This window comes from Aphelocoma coerulescens, chromosome 4 (genome assembly GCF_041296385.1).
Source record: "Aphelocoma coerulescens isolate FSJ_1873_10779 chromosome 4, UR_Acoe_1.0, whole genome shotgun sequence".
NCBI lineage: Eukaryota > Metazoa > Chordata > Aves > Passeriformes > Corvidae > Aphelocoma > Aphelocoma coerulescens.
Window position 1 is genome coordinate 56,591,822 of NC_091017.1, and position 15,825 is coordinate 56,607,646.

Consider the following 15,825-nt stretch of genomic DNA (forward strand, 5'->3'; position numbering starts at 1 on the left):
CTCCTTTCTGGGCATTCTTAGGACCAATAGGGAAACTCTGGCATTCCAGGAGAAACCTGCACAAGGCTGGATGGATGGGCTGGACAGCTGAATTCTTCACTGAAGCGATCTGGCAAGTTCAGATACCACTGCAACTTGCAAGTCTGAGCTCACGTATTTGAATAATTTGCAAGTCTTAACTCACATATTTGAATGTGTCCACAGGTGTAAAGAATGAATAAGTGAACCTCAGAAGTCATCTGAGCAGGTCTTTTAGAATCATAGAATCAATTTAGGTTGGAAAAGCCCTGTAAGATCATCAAGTCCAACCACTAACACAGCACTGCCATATTCACCACTAAACCATGTCCCCAAGTGTCACATGCACACATTTTTTGAATACTTCCAGGGATGGTGATTTTACCACTTCCCTGAGCAGCCTAGTCCAATACCTGACAACTCCATTACTGAGGATTTTTTTCCTAATATCCTATTTAAACCTTCCCTGGTGCAACTGAAGCCCTCTGCTCTCCTCCTGTCACTTGCTATGTGGGAAAAATGGCCAATCCCTGCCTCACTACAACCTCCTTTCAGGTAGTTGCAAAGAGCGATAAGGTCTCCCCTAAGACTTCTCCAGGCCAAACACCCCCAGCTCCCTCAGCTGCTCCTCATAAGCCTTGTGCTCCAGACCCTTCACCAGCTCTGTTGCCCTTCTCCAGCCCAGCCCCTCAATGTCTTTCCTGTTCGGAGGGGCCCAGAACTGGACACAGGATTTGAGGTGTGGCCTCACCAGTGCCGGGTACAGGGGGACAGTCACTGCCCTGGTCCTGCTGGCCACACTATTGCTGACACAGGCCAGGATGCTTTTGGATTTCTTGGCCACCTGGGCACAGCTGGCTCATGTTCAGCAGCTGTTCACCAGCACCCCCAGGTCCTTTTCTACTGGGCCACATTCCAGCCACTCTGCCCCAGTCTGTAGCACTGCCTGGGCTTGTTGTGACCCACGTGCAGGATCCAGTACTTTGCCATACAGTTGTCCTTGGTCCATCAGTCTGTCCTGTCCAGATCCCTCTGCAGAGCCTTCCTGCCCTCCAGCAAATCAACATTCCCACTCAATTTCGTGTCACCTGTGAATTTACTGAGGGTGCACTCAATCCCCTTCTCCAGATCATTGATAAAGATATTAAACAGGACATTTCATCCAGGGTATATTAAATTCTCAAGTGTCCCATTGCTTGCAATTATAATTTATGAATAGAATGTAGGCCAGCTTTAGTCAATTTTCCCAGGTTTTTCTCTTAGCATGCAAAAAGCTGTAATATACAGTCAAATAACAAGAACTTAGTAAGAATCAAGTATTACTTCTCTCATTGTAGATCCAGAATATCATCCCCATACAAATGCTTTGATTTCACTCACAACTCCAGTTAAGACAAAAACCTGGAAGTCTAAGTTAACTGATGTTTCAAGCTGGCATCAGGACTTCCAGAACAGGCTGACATGCCTTGTGCAAATGTGCACTTAAAGTCTGGTCACTGAGGGTTATCTGGCTAAGGAAAATTTGTCATGTATCTAGGTTTTATATGGCTTGTTGGAAGTACATTGTCTCATCATGTGCAAAGGGATTTATCCTGAGACCTTGACAGTTTCTGTTCTGTAACTCTAACAAGAAATGTAATCAGAAATCTGTGTTTTGTTTGTTTGAGGCTCCTGGGAACTCTTCTGCCTTTTACAAACCTAGCATGCATATGGATGGTCTATTAAACACAAAAACTGAAACAGAAGGAAAAAAAAGACAACTCTGTTCAAAAGAAAAACTTGAAGCATGCCTTCTGCAGTACACGAACTCCCTGCAGAAAGCCCACTGAAAACCTAGTAAAGAGGAAGCCTGCATACACACAATACATGTACTCTGAGACGTAAAAGCTATTCATCTGAGAATTGCCCCCACTAAAATCACAGGCCAAGCTGGTACTATATCCTTATGCATCTTATGGATGTATCTAGTTCACTGCGCACTTAATAACGTACATGTAAAGAATATTGAGAAGTCCTACAAGTTTCTAGAAGATAAACTTCTGTCCTTACACACATAAAGATGTATTATAGCAAGCTCCTAACATGACTGAGAGATGATGTTTTCATATCTATCAGTTATTCTGCTGAGGGGAGCTGAAACATCCCAGAACAGTGGCTGATGTCAAACACTAACCAGCGTTAAGTACATCTTGTTTTGTGAAATTAAACTCCAGAAACAGCAGTATTTCTGTTCTACAGATTTTACACACTACTGTTTCTTGTTGCATAGTAAAGCAAACTCATTCCAATACTTTTAGAGGCATTGCAAAAATATTGAAAAAAAATCCAACAAAAAACCAAAACAAAAACCCCACCAAAAACCTACTAGGAGAACTTCAGTAGGATAATTCGGGAAAAAAAGTAAAATGGAAATGCCAGTACTGAAACTTTTTTACTGAAAGTCCACCAGCATCTTTCAATTGCTTTCAACCCGTTTTACATTAAGCCTTCGGTATCTCCACGGTAAGGTGAGCAATTCTCCTGCTGGTGGAAAGCAGCAGCAGCAGAGGTGAAAACTGTCACAGCAATCGTAGTATCTTACATTTGCTCCAGACAGCCACTAAGTGGCACTTGAACACCTCATCTTGGACCCTGATGAATCTGCGAACGTGTGAAGGGACTGGGGGGACAAAAGGAGTGATGCACTCTGGGGACTAATCCCTTTTAAGAACAATGAAGCCCTCTTCCTGCAGTTAGAAAAGCTTCCTAACGGCCTGGCCACGAACGCTGCTGTCAGGAATGCTGTACAGTGCAGAGAGCTCCGCAGAAGCAACTGCTTTCTCTCCTAAATCCCACTCCTGATTCGGGAATGAGAGTGCCTTGTTCCAGTGTGTCAGTACCCACTTTTGTATCACTTTGAAATATGCACTTAAATTGGGAAAATTGAAGTGCTTCATTGCTGCTGGACAACTGTTCCAACAAAGGCAATCTTAACATGGTAACAGCTTCTAGAAATGCCTCTGAATTCAGCTTCAGTGAGAGACCTCTGAAGGTACCAGTGCTGTTTGTACTTGGAGATGCACATTAGAACACAGTTTTCATAGTCCTCAGAGAATTAAAAGTGATGAATGGGGCTTTGCTATTATTAAGACTTAAGTACATTATTGCTTCACAGACATATGGCATACTTCTATTTGCATTTTTAAACAAGGAAAGAAACCTAATTTTTGTAATAGTGGTGTTGAATCAACCATGTTAATCATCCTGAATATATTATTGTATTTGAATTATAATTTTTCTTGTTGTCTGGTTTTAAAAGTGCTTCTGTTTCATTAAAAATCTTTCTAAATGAATTAATTACAGGTATTGGAAACCATTTTTTCCTACATGAATAACATAAATGTCATTCAAAAAATCTAAGGATAAAACCAAGCAGAATAATATATTAGGTATTATAGGTGCTAACCAAGCATCTACAAGCATGTTTAAAGTCATTATTGCAAATATGTCTGTTGTCTTCAAAGGAACCAGCCTGAACTTAAAGTGCAGACAGATTTTCAGCATCAAAGACTCAGAAATAAGATTTATGTATAATTTGCTTTCTGACTCTCAAAAAACACCTCCATTTCAGTTAGCCATAGGTTTAGATGGAAATACACCAACAGATATTCACTGCAAGCTGTATTTTACACCTTTGTGCTGAACATGGCCTCCAAAAAGCTCAAATTAGGAGTTACAAAATTTAGCTTTTATTCCCTCTTCCTGTGCAAGTTCTTTACATTGTAAGTAGAAGCACAGCATATAAGCAAAAAAGCAACTCAACAAACCACATCATGATTACTAAAAATACAATTTTGAAGCACATTCTGCCTGTGTGAAGCCAGTTTTGTGGGATTCTTTTAAAGGCTGAAACAAGAAGCTTGCAAATGTAAAGTGTTCCATTGGTTATGCTGGACTAAACCCAATGCAAGAGGAATCATCATCAGTGAAGCTGTTTGTATGACTAGCAATAGATCTCAATTACTGTCACTCTGGGAAAAGTGGGGGGAGGGTGGGAAAGAAAGGAGAAGTCCACATCAACCAGCAGTTTCATACAAAGGACAAACCAAGTATAAACTGGCATTATCCACTCAATCCTTGTATCAGATCCTCGATGCTCAACATTTAGGGCAGACACACATATCCATTTAAGCCTGTATTTGTCCAGTCACACAAATCATTCTTTAGGAGAATATTTCCCACAGCCCTTCCCATAACTTGACATCCACAGAGAGGGTAAAAAAAACAGAAATACCAAACAACTGTGTCTACAGCAGGCAAAGGAAAGCACTGATTTTATGACAAGGATTTTCTACCATTATTCACTTTGACATATAACAGGATGGGAGATTGTGCTGCTAAAGTAAATACAGCAGTTATATATGCCTCCTCTGCTTTGGTTTTCTGCTCCACTACAGCCAAAGAGCCCCCATCTGATGACCTTGGGGGCACAGCATAAATGTCAGCCCAGGAAAGGCAAAACTCTAAATGAATAGCCAACTGCATGGAAACATAAGGAGCTATTTCAGGAAGGTGATTACTCAGTACCATAATTTATGAATTGTCATCTTCATATTTTAATGAGGATGGCTTGCATTTGTCTTTTAGGGCCATTTTAAAATCTGAAAAGAAGAAAATACAGCTGCCTGAATGTGAACATCCATGTCTAAGTAGCTCCAAGTGAGCTAAAGCCCAAGCTTAGTGAAACTTGGAAAGCACAGAAAACATAGGTTTTGGTTTTACTAGTCTTGAGGAAAGATGACTGATGTCAATCAGACATGAGCCAGAACCACTCCTGAGTCTGTCTGTAGAGATTGTACTAACCTACATGACAGATAAGGGCCTTTGTTTATTCATGTATGTGACAAAGACTATCTTCTCACATTTGCTAACTAAATCACACTGTCCTCAATATGCTATTGCACTGTGTGCCACAAAAACTAACACTGTTTTAGGTAAGACTGATTTTTTAATAAAAACTGTTCTTTTCAAAGCAGGCTTCCCCCCCCCCCCCCCAATAGACACTTTCTGGCTTTAAATTGCGTACAACTATCATTGTACCAAATATCCACAAAATTAATTTTAAAACTTCACAACTGTGCATACATTGTGTTACTTAAGAGTGTTAAGTAATTAAACAAAAATTAAAACCATCTATTGAATCTAGATTAGACTTTCTAACTTGAGTTTGGAGATCAGTAAGGCAGCATTCAAACTTCAAAACTTCCTCTAGACTTAAATCAACTTCAGCAGGCCACAGCAGAGGATAACTGCATAAAATACATTGGAGTTCCTTCATCATTAAGTATTTCTTTGTATAGTAGTGAGCATGAAGCTTATATTCAATGTTGCTATAAATCAAATAGTATTTTCTGAACTCTGTACACACAAGTTATATTTTCACACTCACTCTATTTCTCACTCAGAACTTTTCCATGGGCACAAGTCTTTCAGTTTGGTTTGGTTTTTTTATTTGCCCACCCTTGTCTGTTGGCTGTGTGTGTGTTTGAAGCTGTAGGACTGATGAGGCTGCAAGGTGATGAGGACACCCATTCACTTAGTTTTTGTCTTGCATCCAACACCTTTGCAGAAATCAGACTTTACTACAAGACAGTAAAGTGAGCTGGATAACTTTGTTGCTATGTATTTTGTTATTGTTACAAGTTATGAAGCTGGGGAATTTAATATGATTAGTGCTCTGGTAACGTGGATAAACAGTCTCTCAATTGAAGACCCACACTGCACTTTGAAAACTGTGTGGATTCTCCAAATTCTCAAATTTTGAACTCATCTTTCACACTAAGTTATTTTCAAGCTTTTAAATCAAATTTGAAGAATACAGCAGCATCAAACTCCTCCAAAGTTTAAGTTGGTCACAGAGGGTTAATCTACTTTTGGTGAGGGTATTTGCTGGGGTTCATACCCCAGGGCTTAGGTGGTCTGCATCATATTTTACATTAGCTTGGCATACAGGCCAAATAAGGGGGTGTGGGGAAGACAGGATGAAGAGGGTACTCAGAGCAGAAAGAAGTTATTCCAGCTAAAAAAAGTAAAATAAATAAAGCACAGGATTTAGTGCCAGAGTGAGGTTGAAGACATAAAAATTAAGAAATTGTCATGTGACAATGTTTCATAACGCATTCAACCCCTCAGGGGCAGGTTCACCAGTATTTTAAAGACAATTAGGTGCAAATCATGGAAATGTACTAAAAACCTTCCAATCCCATCACTGTGACAGCAGCAGACACAAGACTGTAAGAGGATATTTACCAGCCCACAGGTTGTTTCCATGAGGTTTATGCCTTTTTAGAGTAAGGCTACTTTGGACTCACTGGGCATGTATGTAGTGATTTCTTCTCACAGATTACTAGCAGAAAAGATTTTAAAGTTGGTGACACTTTCTGAGTTGGGAGGGACCCAGAAGGATCACCAAGTCCAACTTTTCAGTGAATGGCCCATATGGGGATTGAATCCACAACATTGGTGTTATGAGCACCACGCTCCACACAAGGTGGCTCTGTACAGAGGTCAAGGAAGCCTGCAAGTCTCCCTGTGCACCTCCATCCTTATAGTCCTACTTTTAAGATCTATGTCATCCTACAGAGAAAGAACAACAGGTTTCCTGCTGCACAGCCCATCCCTTTGGAGTACTCCTGGTGTGGCACTCTATTTCCCTCACCTGCTTATGAAAGCACCAGGAAAAATTTGTCCCAAATTACTTTATGTTCACTTTAGTTTCCAAATTTATGTCAACTTGAAATTTGACAAAAAACATCTACGGTGCTCTAGCAAGGCGCACCAACTTGGTTTTGCAGCAGAATGAAATTGGTTTCTTTTACCTTAGCCCCTAAAGCAGCTCAACACAGAGCTGGACAAACCTTGCCACCAGCACAAGGGAAAACACCAAGAAAGGACATCAAGGGATGAATCAGAAGAGAAAACAATAACAGAACTGCCTCTTTTGACAGAGGACAGCTATAAAATCTCCTCAGTGTACCATCATAGATTACACTTGAACTAAAACCCCACAGCAGTTTAAGACTGAATGAATTGGGGATCTGAGGCCCGGCTTCCTCTCTGCTCTAGGTGGTGTTGCCCTGACTCTCACAAAGGTGCACATTAAACTGTTCCGTGATCATGTTAAGATGCTGATTTCATTGAAACTTTATCACTTTTCCTTTGAAATATTCAAATTGCTCTGAAACACCTCAGTGAGTGATACCACAGTGTAAAGAGCAGGGGGAAAGGTAGGAAAGTGCAAATCAGCAAACAAGGGAATAAAAGACCACTGAAAGCTGACTCAAACCAGGTTGAGATGTTAAGAGTGAGCTTCTCTTTGGAGACATGTAAAGGAGCTCTTCTGTGTGTCAACAGGAGCTTTTTGAAGAAAACTCTACTATAGCTCTGGAGGATGCTTTAATATTCATGGTTCCAACTACCTGTGCTGGACATCATAGGCCACAAGTATCAGACCTTGTAAGACAAAAGGAATGGTTAGTAATCAGATGAGAAGCCATCACAAATCCACTAATTATGTGTTAGCCTCAGTTCTACTGTTTTGTATTTCTGCTACAATCCCCAACAGAAAAAGTGAAGGAACAATAAATAGCCTTCAACAATAAATAGCCTTGGCATGATCCCTGACCCTAAAATAAAGTGCATGTAACATCACAAGTAACACACAGCTACTTTCAGTATTATTTAAGTTGAAAAATACATGAAAAATATAATCTGATACAGTTTACTATACAGTTAACTATTACAGTAAGATAAGAAATCACAAGAACATACAATTTTTATATTGTTGCTGCTGCTGTAAGAGTGGGAATAGGTAACTCTTTCAACCCTGTGATTAATTTAATCCTCCTTGGTCAGACATTATCTCTGTAAGTCAGAAAACAGCACTGGTATTACACAAACTACTTCCTCCATGTGGCAATCACACAAGGTTTAGGGAAGTCCCATAATATTTTTTATAAAATGAGAGTGAACACACAAGCACTTAGCTGATGCAGGATGCCACAAAGTTACTCTAGGGTTTGACAAGAGCCCCATAAAGGCTTGGACTAATACTACGAGGGACAGGGTCACTGGCCACTAAAGTTCCCTGACAGAAGAGCTCACATACATGAATTGTTTGAACAGATCCCAGGATAGAATGGGTGTCATCACACTCAAGAAGCCCATAAAGCTTGATTAATTGTGAGAGTATTGAAAGCACAGCTGGTTGTTTACATTATACAGGATACTCTGTTAGGATTTACACAGCTAAACTTTGACCTACTTTATATACTGGACTGTGTATGCGCACAGCACAAATGTGTATTTGATTTTTCATTTGTTCTGTTGCATTTCTTTTTCTTCTTTATTTTACATTCATTTCTTCAGTTAGTATTTGGGAGACAGGAGAGATGTCCTAAACCAAAAAGCAATGCTAGCAGTTTGCAATTACACAGATTCAATAAAAAAAACCCCAAAGGTGCATAAGGAGGCAGAAAAAAAGCCAAGTTAAGTTCTTACTTGCACTGACATTAGTCCAGTTACCTAATTTTGTTTCAGTGTTTTATGACTTTTGCAAAAGAAGAACCATGTTTTTCTCCCATTAGGCAGTAAAATACAGAAGAAAAAGGTCACTTCTATCTTTAAAATTATCTTCCCTGAATTCTTTTAAGAAAGGGAAATGGTGCTATTAAAAATTAGATACTTATGAGGCCATATCTTAGAGTCTAAAGTAAAAACAAGTTGTGTAAGAATCTACAGTCATGAAGCCAAGCCTCACAACAACTTCTTTGGAGTTCGCTGGGCCTCTGCCATTCCTTTTATAGATGAATAATGTGAAGTTCACTCACAAGATCAGCTCTGTGCAGCCTCACAGCAAGCTAAGTGTTGATTATCTGAAACCAGCTTCTTCAGCACATAATCAGATCATAAACAACATGTAACAGAGTGCTGCATTCCAGGTAAGACAGTGTGATCTACTTAAGTGCATAAGCTATTTTAACTCATGAAAGTAGGTGAAGGTTGTTTAAAAGCATAGTAACTGTTAAAGCAATTGGTGGACAAAAAAACCTCAAGGCCTCTGACAACAGAAGACACCACAGTTGTAACCAGAAAGCTGAAGAACAGGGTAAGTGCTACATTTCAAGAAGTGCCTCAGTGTAAGGAAATGGGTCTTATCTGTGTCTGCTATGGGCCAGATTTGGCACAGGTGAAGTCAATCAGCAGGCTCAGGTTTCGAGCTCAGGTCCTAGTCTGCTGCAACCATACAGACACTGCAACTCTCCTGGTAACACTCCTGCAGTTGCCTGGACCAAAAGCTGTTCCTGATTGATGACACTACAGAGAGAAGATTCAGAACCACCACACAGACTTGTGCATATCTTGTGCAGCTGTGATCCTGTTTAAATCACAGGCAATATTTTTCTATTAAGCAGAAAAGAACAGTTCTACCCAGAGTTTTGCCATTAACTGCTCTGGTAAACACAAGCATATATTACAGACTGTTATGACAGCTTGTGTCCAGAGTCGTGGGGACAAAAAAAAACCCCAAAACAACCCAAACAAAAATGTAACCCTTTAAAAATGTGAGCCGAGGTTTTTACATTTCTTCATACTCTAGTTCTGCATTGGTAATGTCACAGAAATATTTTCCTTGCAAGACATCAGGCTCAAGTTTCTAGGCTTTCCCTGAAATTCTCTAACCTCCAGTTCATATCACAGAATAAAAAAGGAGAAACTTTCAAGCATTCTGAGCATCTCCTTCACGAAAAAAAAAATTTACAATGACAGTGCTGTCTGCCAACCTCTACTGTGCATACAGGAATTTATTTTACCCTGTGATCAGGAAGAACAGGTGGATGATGCACTGTACAGACAGCTCAGAGTAGCCTCACATTAGCAAACCCTGGTCCTGATGAGGGACTTCAACCACTCAGATACCTGCTGTAGGAAAAACACAGCAGAGCATAGTCAACCCAGCAAGCTTCCAGAGCGCCTCGATAAGAACTTGCCAATCCAAGACAGAGACATGATTAAGAAAGCCAAAGTCCACCTGGAACTGAATGTAGCAAGGGTTGTCAAAGGCAACAAAAAAGTCTTTATAGCTACCTAGGTGACAGAAGATAGACTTGGGAAAATGTGAGCCTGCTGCTGAATGGAGCACAGGACATGGAAAAGGCTGAGGTACTAAATGTCCTTTTTGACGCAGACCTCTGTGAAACCATTACGTTTAGAACTGTTATTCTTCATTTACAATAAATATAAAAGTATAATAAAGGACAGCACAACCTTAACATGCCTTCAATCTAAAGTAGCTCAGGGCATGAGTCAGATAAACTAGTGACCTGTGTTCCATTTGCCATCCCAAACATCCATCAAGTAAGATTAAACATACCTAAGTAAAACAAATCATTCAATACACCAAAGAAGGATCAACATAATGACATCTGGAATTACTTTTCCAAACCAAAATAAGAACAGAAATTACTCTTCCTCTGTAATGTTTTGGCTACTTTGCATCTGCTGAAGGGGGACACCCTGCTGCAGTATGCCATTAGCCTCATCTTATTTATCTCTTTCATTTCTTGAAATGAATGATGTGCTAAAGCAAGGCATGGTACAGAAGAAAAGCTGTTTGGGGAGAATGAGCTCAGGAAGGAAACAGCACACCTCACCTGCAGTTCCAGTTTAGAACTACCACATCTCAAATGTAGGACTAAAATGACAATAATTTTTAAAGTATATAGTTTTCAACATCAATAGGACCACAATTCTGTAGTACGTAAGCAAATGTCAGACCAGAGGCCACTGGGGAGGTAGGGAGGCTGGAGCATGTATGTTTTCATTTCCATTGCACTCCTAACAGCATCCAAGCACTCTCACCAAGGTGTTCAGCAAGGCTGAAGTTCTTATGCAACAGATTTCATGGAGACTTAATTTTTCCCCAGCTTCCCCCACCATTACTTACCACATATAGTACATATTAGACCCATCTATGGCCTATAAGTAGCTTTGTAAGCTCGCTGTGGGCAATATAATTGAATCCAGCTCCATTCTTGAGCACCTACAAAGAATATGCATTAATGCTTCAGCCCTACCCTCAGGCAGAAATTACTCAATCATGAGGCCACATCAGAAACTCTGCAGATGAGGGTGTAGGGATAAGAAACTCCACTATCTGTAACAAGTGGAAACTTACTGAGGTTATACATGAAGGAAGGAATGCTCCAGATCCCATGTCTGCTTGGAAAGAAGACTCTAATCCGTAAGAGAAGCTCTCTCTAGGCAGTGTAAACCCATCCTTTAAGCACGAAGAAGAGTGGAATGATCTCCATATTCACATGCTAGTTTTCAAGTAATGTCATCTCACCCTTCCCTACTTACTGCTATCCAGAAGGGAAAGTGAGTCGCACATTGCCATGATGGTACAATGGAAATAATTATAGAAGATCCTACAGGGGAAAGACAAAGATCACAATGGGGCATGGTCTTTTCTTTCACTGCTAAAGTGCAGCATAGTAAAGAATTCCTTGCAAAGAATCCTGACATTACTTAGTATTAATTATCTGTCTAAGGATTTCTTCTCTAAGGTGGATATGTTAGTAATGCAGCAACAATGAACCCAAAAGCCTCGTACTCATATGCAGGGAAAACATTGCATGCATTCCCACACCTCCATCAACTCTAGAGCTGAGCTAACTATTACCCAGCAAAAAATCATCTCCCATTAACAAAACTCTCATATTAAACAATAAAATAATCCCTCACTAATCAGATGTATGTTCTTGCTCAATTTGTATATATAAAGGAGTACAACTACAGTTAATGGACTGAAGTCTATCTGCAATGCTGATGCTAAAAGCCTCACCATTCCTGATTTCTGTACTTTCTACCATCTCCAGTGGTATGCCTCTGTCTGCATGTCTTTCAAGTTTCTTGTCCACCTCTTAAAGGCCTTAATTGTTTAGTCTTCTACTCACCTGCCTCTGTCTTAACATCCTAATCTTCCTACTGTACTTCTCCCACAGACATACTTCTGCCTCCTTTTATTCTACTCATCTTAAGGTGAGGATATGCCCAGAACTTACTTGCAAAGCCACAAAGTACCTTCTACTTCAAATCCTCAGTCAGACCTGACTTAATCCAAGAACTCTTTGTCAAATACAACCCTACTACAGATTTATATATGTAGACACAAAGAATTGTGGCTCTTGCAGTTTACAATATCATTGTAATTAGTAATTATCACTAAGAAGTCTGGATGTCCAGGATTGCTGGGTAAAGATTGTTATGAATATGCAAATTCTGAGACTAAACATATCTGGACTGCTGCGATTCTTTTACAGACCTGAAGCAAATAGGAAAAAAAAAGTCCTCACAAACAAGAGTGCCAGCACAGGAGTCTGCTGAGTCACACAGACTGCAAAAGTCCCATTTCTAAAATTTGTTTCTTCTGAAATTGAACATAAACTGTGCTAAATTCTTCATCCCAACTCACTGCCTTTTAACAAACAGCTCCTTAGTCTGTAACAAAGGTATATGTGCACTCTCTATCCTTTCAAGTTGGGCATCTGCAAAACAGGTAACAGTTCACTCCTGCTGATAAATACACAAACATCACTGAAAAAGGCATTATATGACAATATTCAGGGAAAAGTAACAACACCCTATAAAGCACAAGGAACTTACTTAATATGTGGAAATTGCACAAAATTTAAGTAAAAGAGTGTAGTGGTTTGGTAAACCACGACAAAGAGGCAGGGCCTCACTTCATATGGGAAGAACACTGGTACTTCCATTACCCTTTTGTTAAAACATAGGTCCAACAAATGCTGATTAGATGTCTACCTAGACTGCAAAGAAGTCAAGAGAAACAACTCATGCATTCATGGCAAGTTAAGAGACCAGGTAGAAGGTAGTTTTTGAAAGGATAGATATCTGTGTGAATCTATAGCTAAGTAGTTAAAACGGGCATCCAAAAATTTTGGGTGTTGTCTCCAAAGACATATAAGCACAGCTGCAAATTTAACTAGAGACTTACTTTGTTCTTGATCATTTCAAACATGTCCATGAATTTGATCAAACATGAAGAAAAAGTATCTGAATCTTTTGCTGGAAAAGAAAATGCCTCAGAAAATGTACTGGGGGTGATCAGTGCTGTGTTCTCACCATAATCCTGGAAAATCACAAGCGCAAGTAAACGCATAAGCAAACTGAAAAATGCATTCACCAGCTGCTATCCAATGCCAAGTTTTGAAACGTCTATTCCTTATTTCTGCTCTTACATACATAAACTTGGTATTCTGCACTTAACTTGACAGGATTTCTCACTTGAATGCTTATGATTTACAACGTATTTTCCTTTTAATTTACTGGAACTGCCGTTTTATCTGGGGGGATTTAACCAAAGCTGTTTCCAAAAGTTTTGAGCTGAAAGCTTGAGACCACAGATTTGGAACTGTACAATGTTTTGCTCTTGGGCAGGTTGGCATAACTCCCATGCGTGGTGTATATTCACATAATACCTTCAGGGTTCTTCAGCAGGACATCTCCTATGAGTCAAGTGAGCATGCTGTTTTCCAACATTATAACTAGAGTCAACACTCAAGAGGTGAAGGATACATCACCAGCTTGTCCCCAGTAGCTCACAATAACTTTGTGTTAAATCCTACTCATTTCACTCATTCATGAGAGTTAGTGTCTCACACTACTCTCAAACAGAAGAGGTCGACAATTTTAATGCTTCCACTTTTTCAGCAAAGACGCAAATGGTTAGGAAATACAAACTAAGCCAAATCTCACCCACTGCCAGACATGCACACCCAATTCCCATCTCACACCATGCAGAAGCAAGCCTCCATGTCACAGAGGTGCAGAGACTGTACTTTTCTCCCAGTCTCCAACCCTGCCTGCCAGGCTCTGTGAATTACAGAGCTAGGAAAAGGTTTCCACAGGTCATATGATACATATGGAGGTTCCACACTACCCTCGCCTCTTTCTGAGAAAGGAGGTATCCCTGTTCCCCAGTCACATAGGTCTCAACTCAGGAAAACAGAAATTTGAGAGGTCTGAGTGCAGGATTAGATAAAGTTCACAGTGACTCGAGAGTGAAATCCTAGCCCTAGTGACATCAACAGAAAAGCTCTCACTGACTTGAGGGCCAAGATTTCAGCCCATATCCCAAACTGAAGTGTTTTTTAAGCTGATGAAATTCAGGCCCTGATCCTGTAGGAGATGTATACACCTTTCATTTCACATACTGAGCAGTTCAAATTCAACTGAACAATTAACATCAAATAAAGTCAGTCAGTAAGTTTTAGTGAGATCTAATCTCTAATTGTAAGTACAACATTAAGGTCTTACAGTGTAGTGAAAGGATTCAAACAGCACAAAAGCAACTCCAGGGATGCTTGCTTTGGTTCTTTTCTTTTTACTTACTTTTGTCTGATCATCAGCTTTAAATACATAGCAGATACTTTGCTGATTTGCTGCTTCATCCTTTATCAGACAAGCAAAGTAGCTCGGATCGTGGCTGTTGTGAATCAGTTTGTGGACCTGCTGTGGCTTGTATTCAAACAAACTTGAACAAATTAGAGGGTCCCACTGCTGGGTTTTCCCTGTGTCTGGTTCACATCTCAAACTGGCTGGTGAAACACAAAGTCGGATTTGGCTGATGCTGGGTTCTTCTTTGGAAGACTTTGCACTGAGCAACCGGATCTCGGCCACAATCCAAGGCAGCATTGCCGTAGTGGTTAGGGAATGCACTGGGAGAGAACCCACGAGCTGGAGACTGAAACTTGCTGAGAAATCACTAGGTGTTTGATACTTTTTAACTTTGAATGTTATTGGCTCCATTTTACAGTCTTTTGGAAACCTGGACTAATTCACCAATATTTCGGTTCCATGGAATGACATTATCTAGATGGCTCCTTTGATTAGGGAACAGAAGAGTTCTGAAAGGAAAGGAAACAGTTATGTAGGTGCTGGAACTCTATTAAAAACCAACTCTCAATTACACAAATAATTAACAACTTAACATCAGAAGAGATCTACCATGGCCTAACTAGCAAATTCGACCTCTCTGCATTGGCCCTTACTACTTCAGGTCCAACAGACATAACTGTAATAAATCATTGCTCAGAAGAGAGTCAGTCGTGATTTAAAAGTTGCTTTATGACCTTAGCTCAACTACCTAATGAGTAACTAAATTACAGTGCACATTCTTTCTAGCCTGTGTCTGATTCATGGGCAGGTACCTGTAGATCACACTGGCCTATTTCAATCCTATTATCACAGGAAGAACCCAGCTGAGCTATTCTGACCTTCATGACAGTTGAGGTCACTGCTTGCTAAGACACCTTTACATACAGAAAAAAAAAAAGTCAACTTGACAGCTTTCTTGTCCATAGGTGGATGACTTTGAATTTAGCTACTAACATGGAGCTGTTTCCTTAGATATAGCTTGCTAAGTGATTATTGGTTGTAACCAAACAGATTTTTTCAATAAATAACACCCTAGAAATCACTGTCATCTACAAATGCTAGCAGCAGTCAACTGAGAGATCTCTGAAAAATCTGTCAGATAGCAGTCATGAGCAACAGTCCTTACAGCATTCTGGGAAGAACCAGATGACAATCACCATTCATGGTTGCATTTTAACGCTGGTCAGCCAGATGGGAATACTTAAATGTTAGCCAGACTGACACTGTATCCTTTTTCTTCCTTAAAATACCAAATGGAATACACCAAGTGACACACAACCCTGTTGTAATCCTGTTATACCCAGCGTC

The 15,825-nt window shown here is 40.1% G+C and overlaps 1 protein-coding gene across 8 annotated transcripts in view; it reads right to left on the reverse strand.

Annotated features, from left to right (window-relative positions):
- Positions 1-15,825, reverse strand: part of TBC1D1 (TBC1 domain family member 1) — a 102,940-nt gene that overhangs the window by 80,195 nt on the left and 6,920 nt on the right. For all 8 annotated transcript variants that reach the window (XM_069014288.1, XM_069014287.1, XM_069014286.1 and 5 more), the window contains one exon: positions 14,473-14,987. In XM_069014288.1, the coding sequence (XP_068870389.1) occupies positions 14,473-14,889 (417 nt within the window). In that variant the 5' untranslated portion in view covers positions 14,890-14,987. The remainder of the gene's footprint in view (positions 1-14,472; positions 14,988-15,825) is intronic.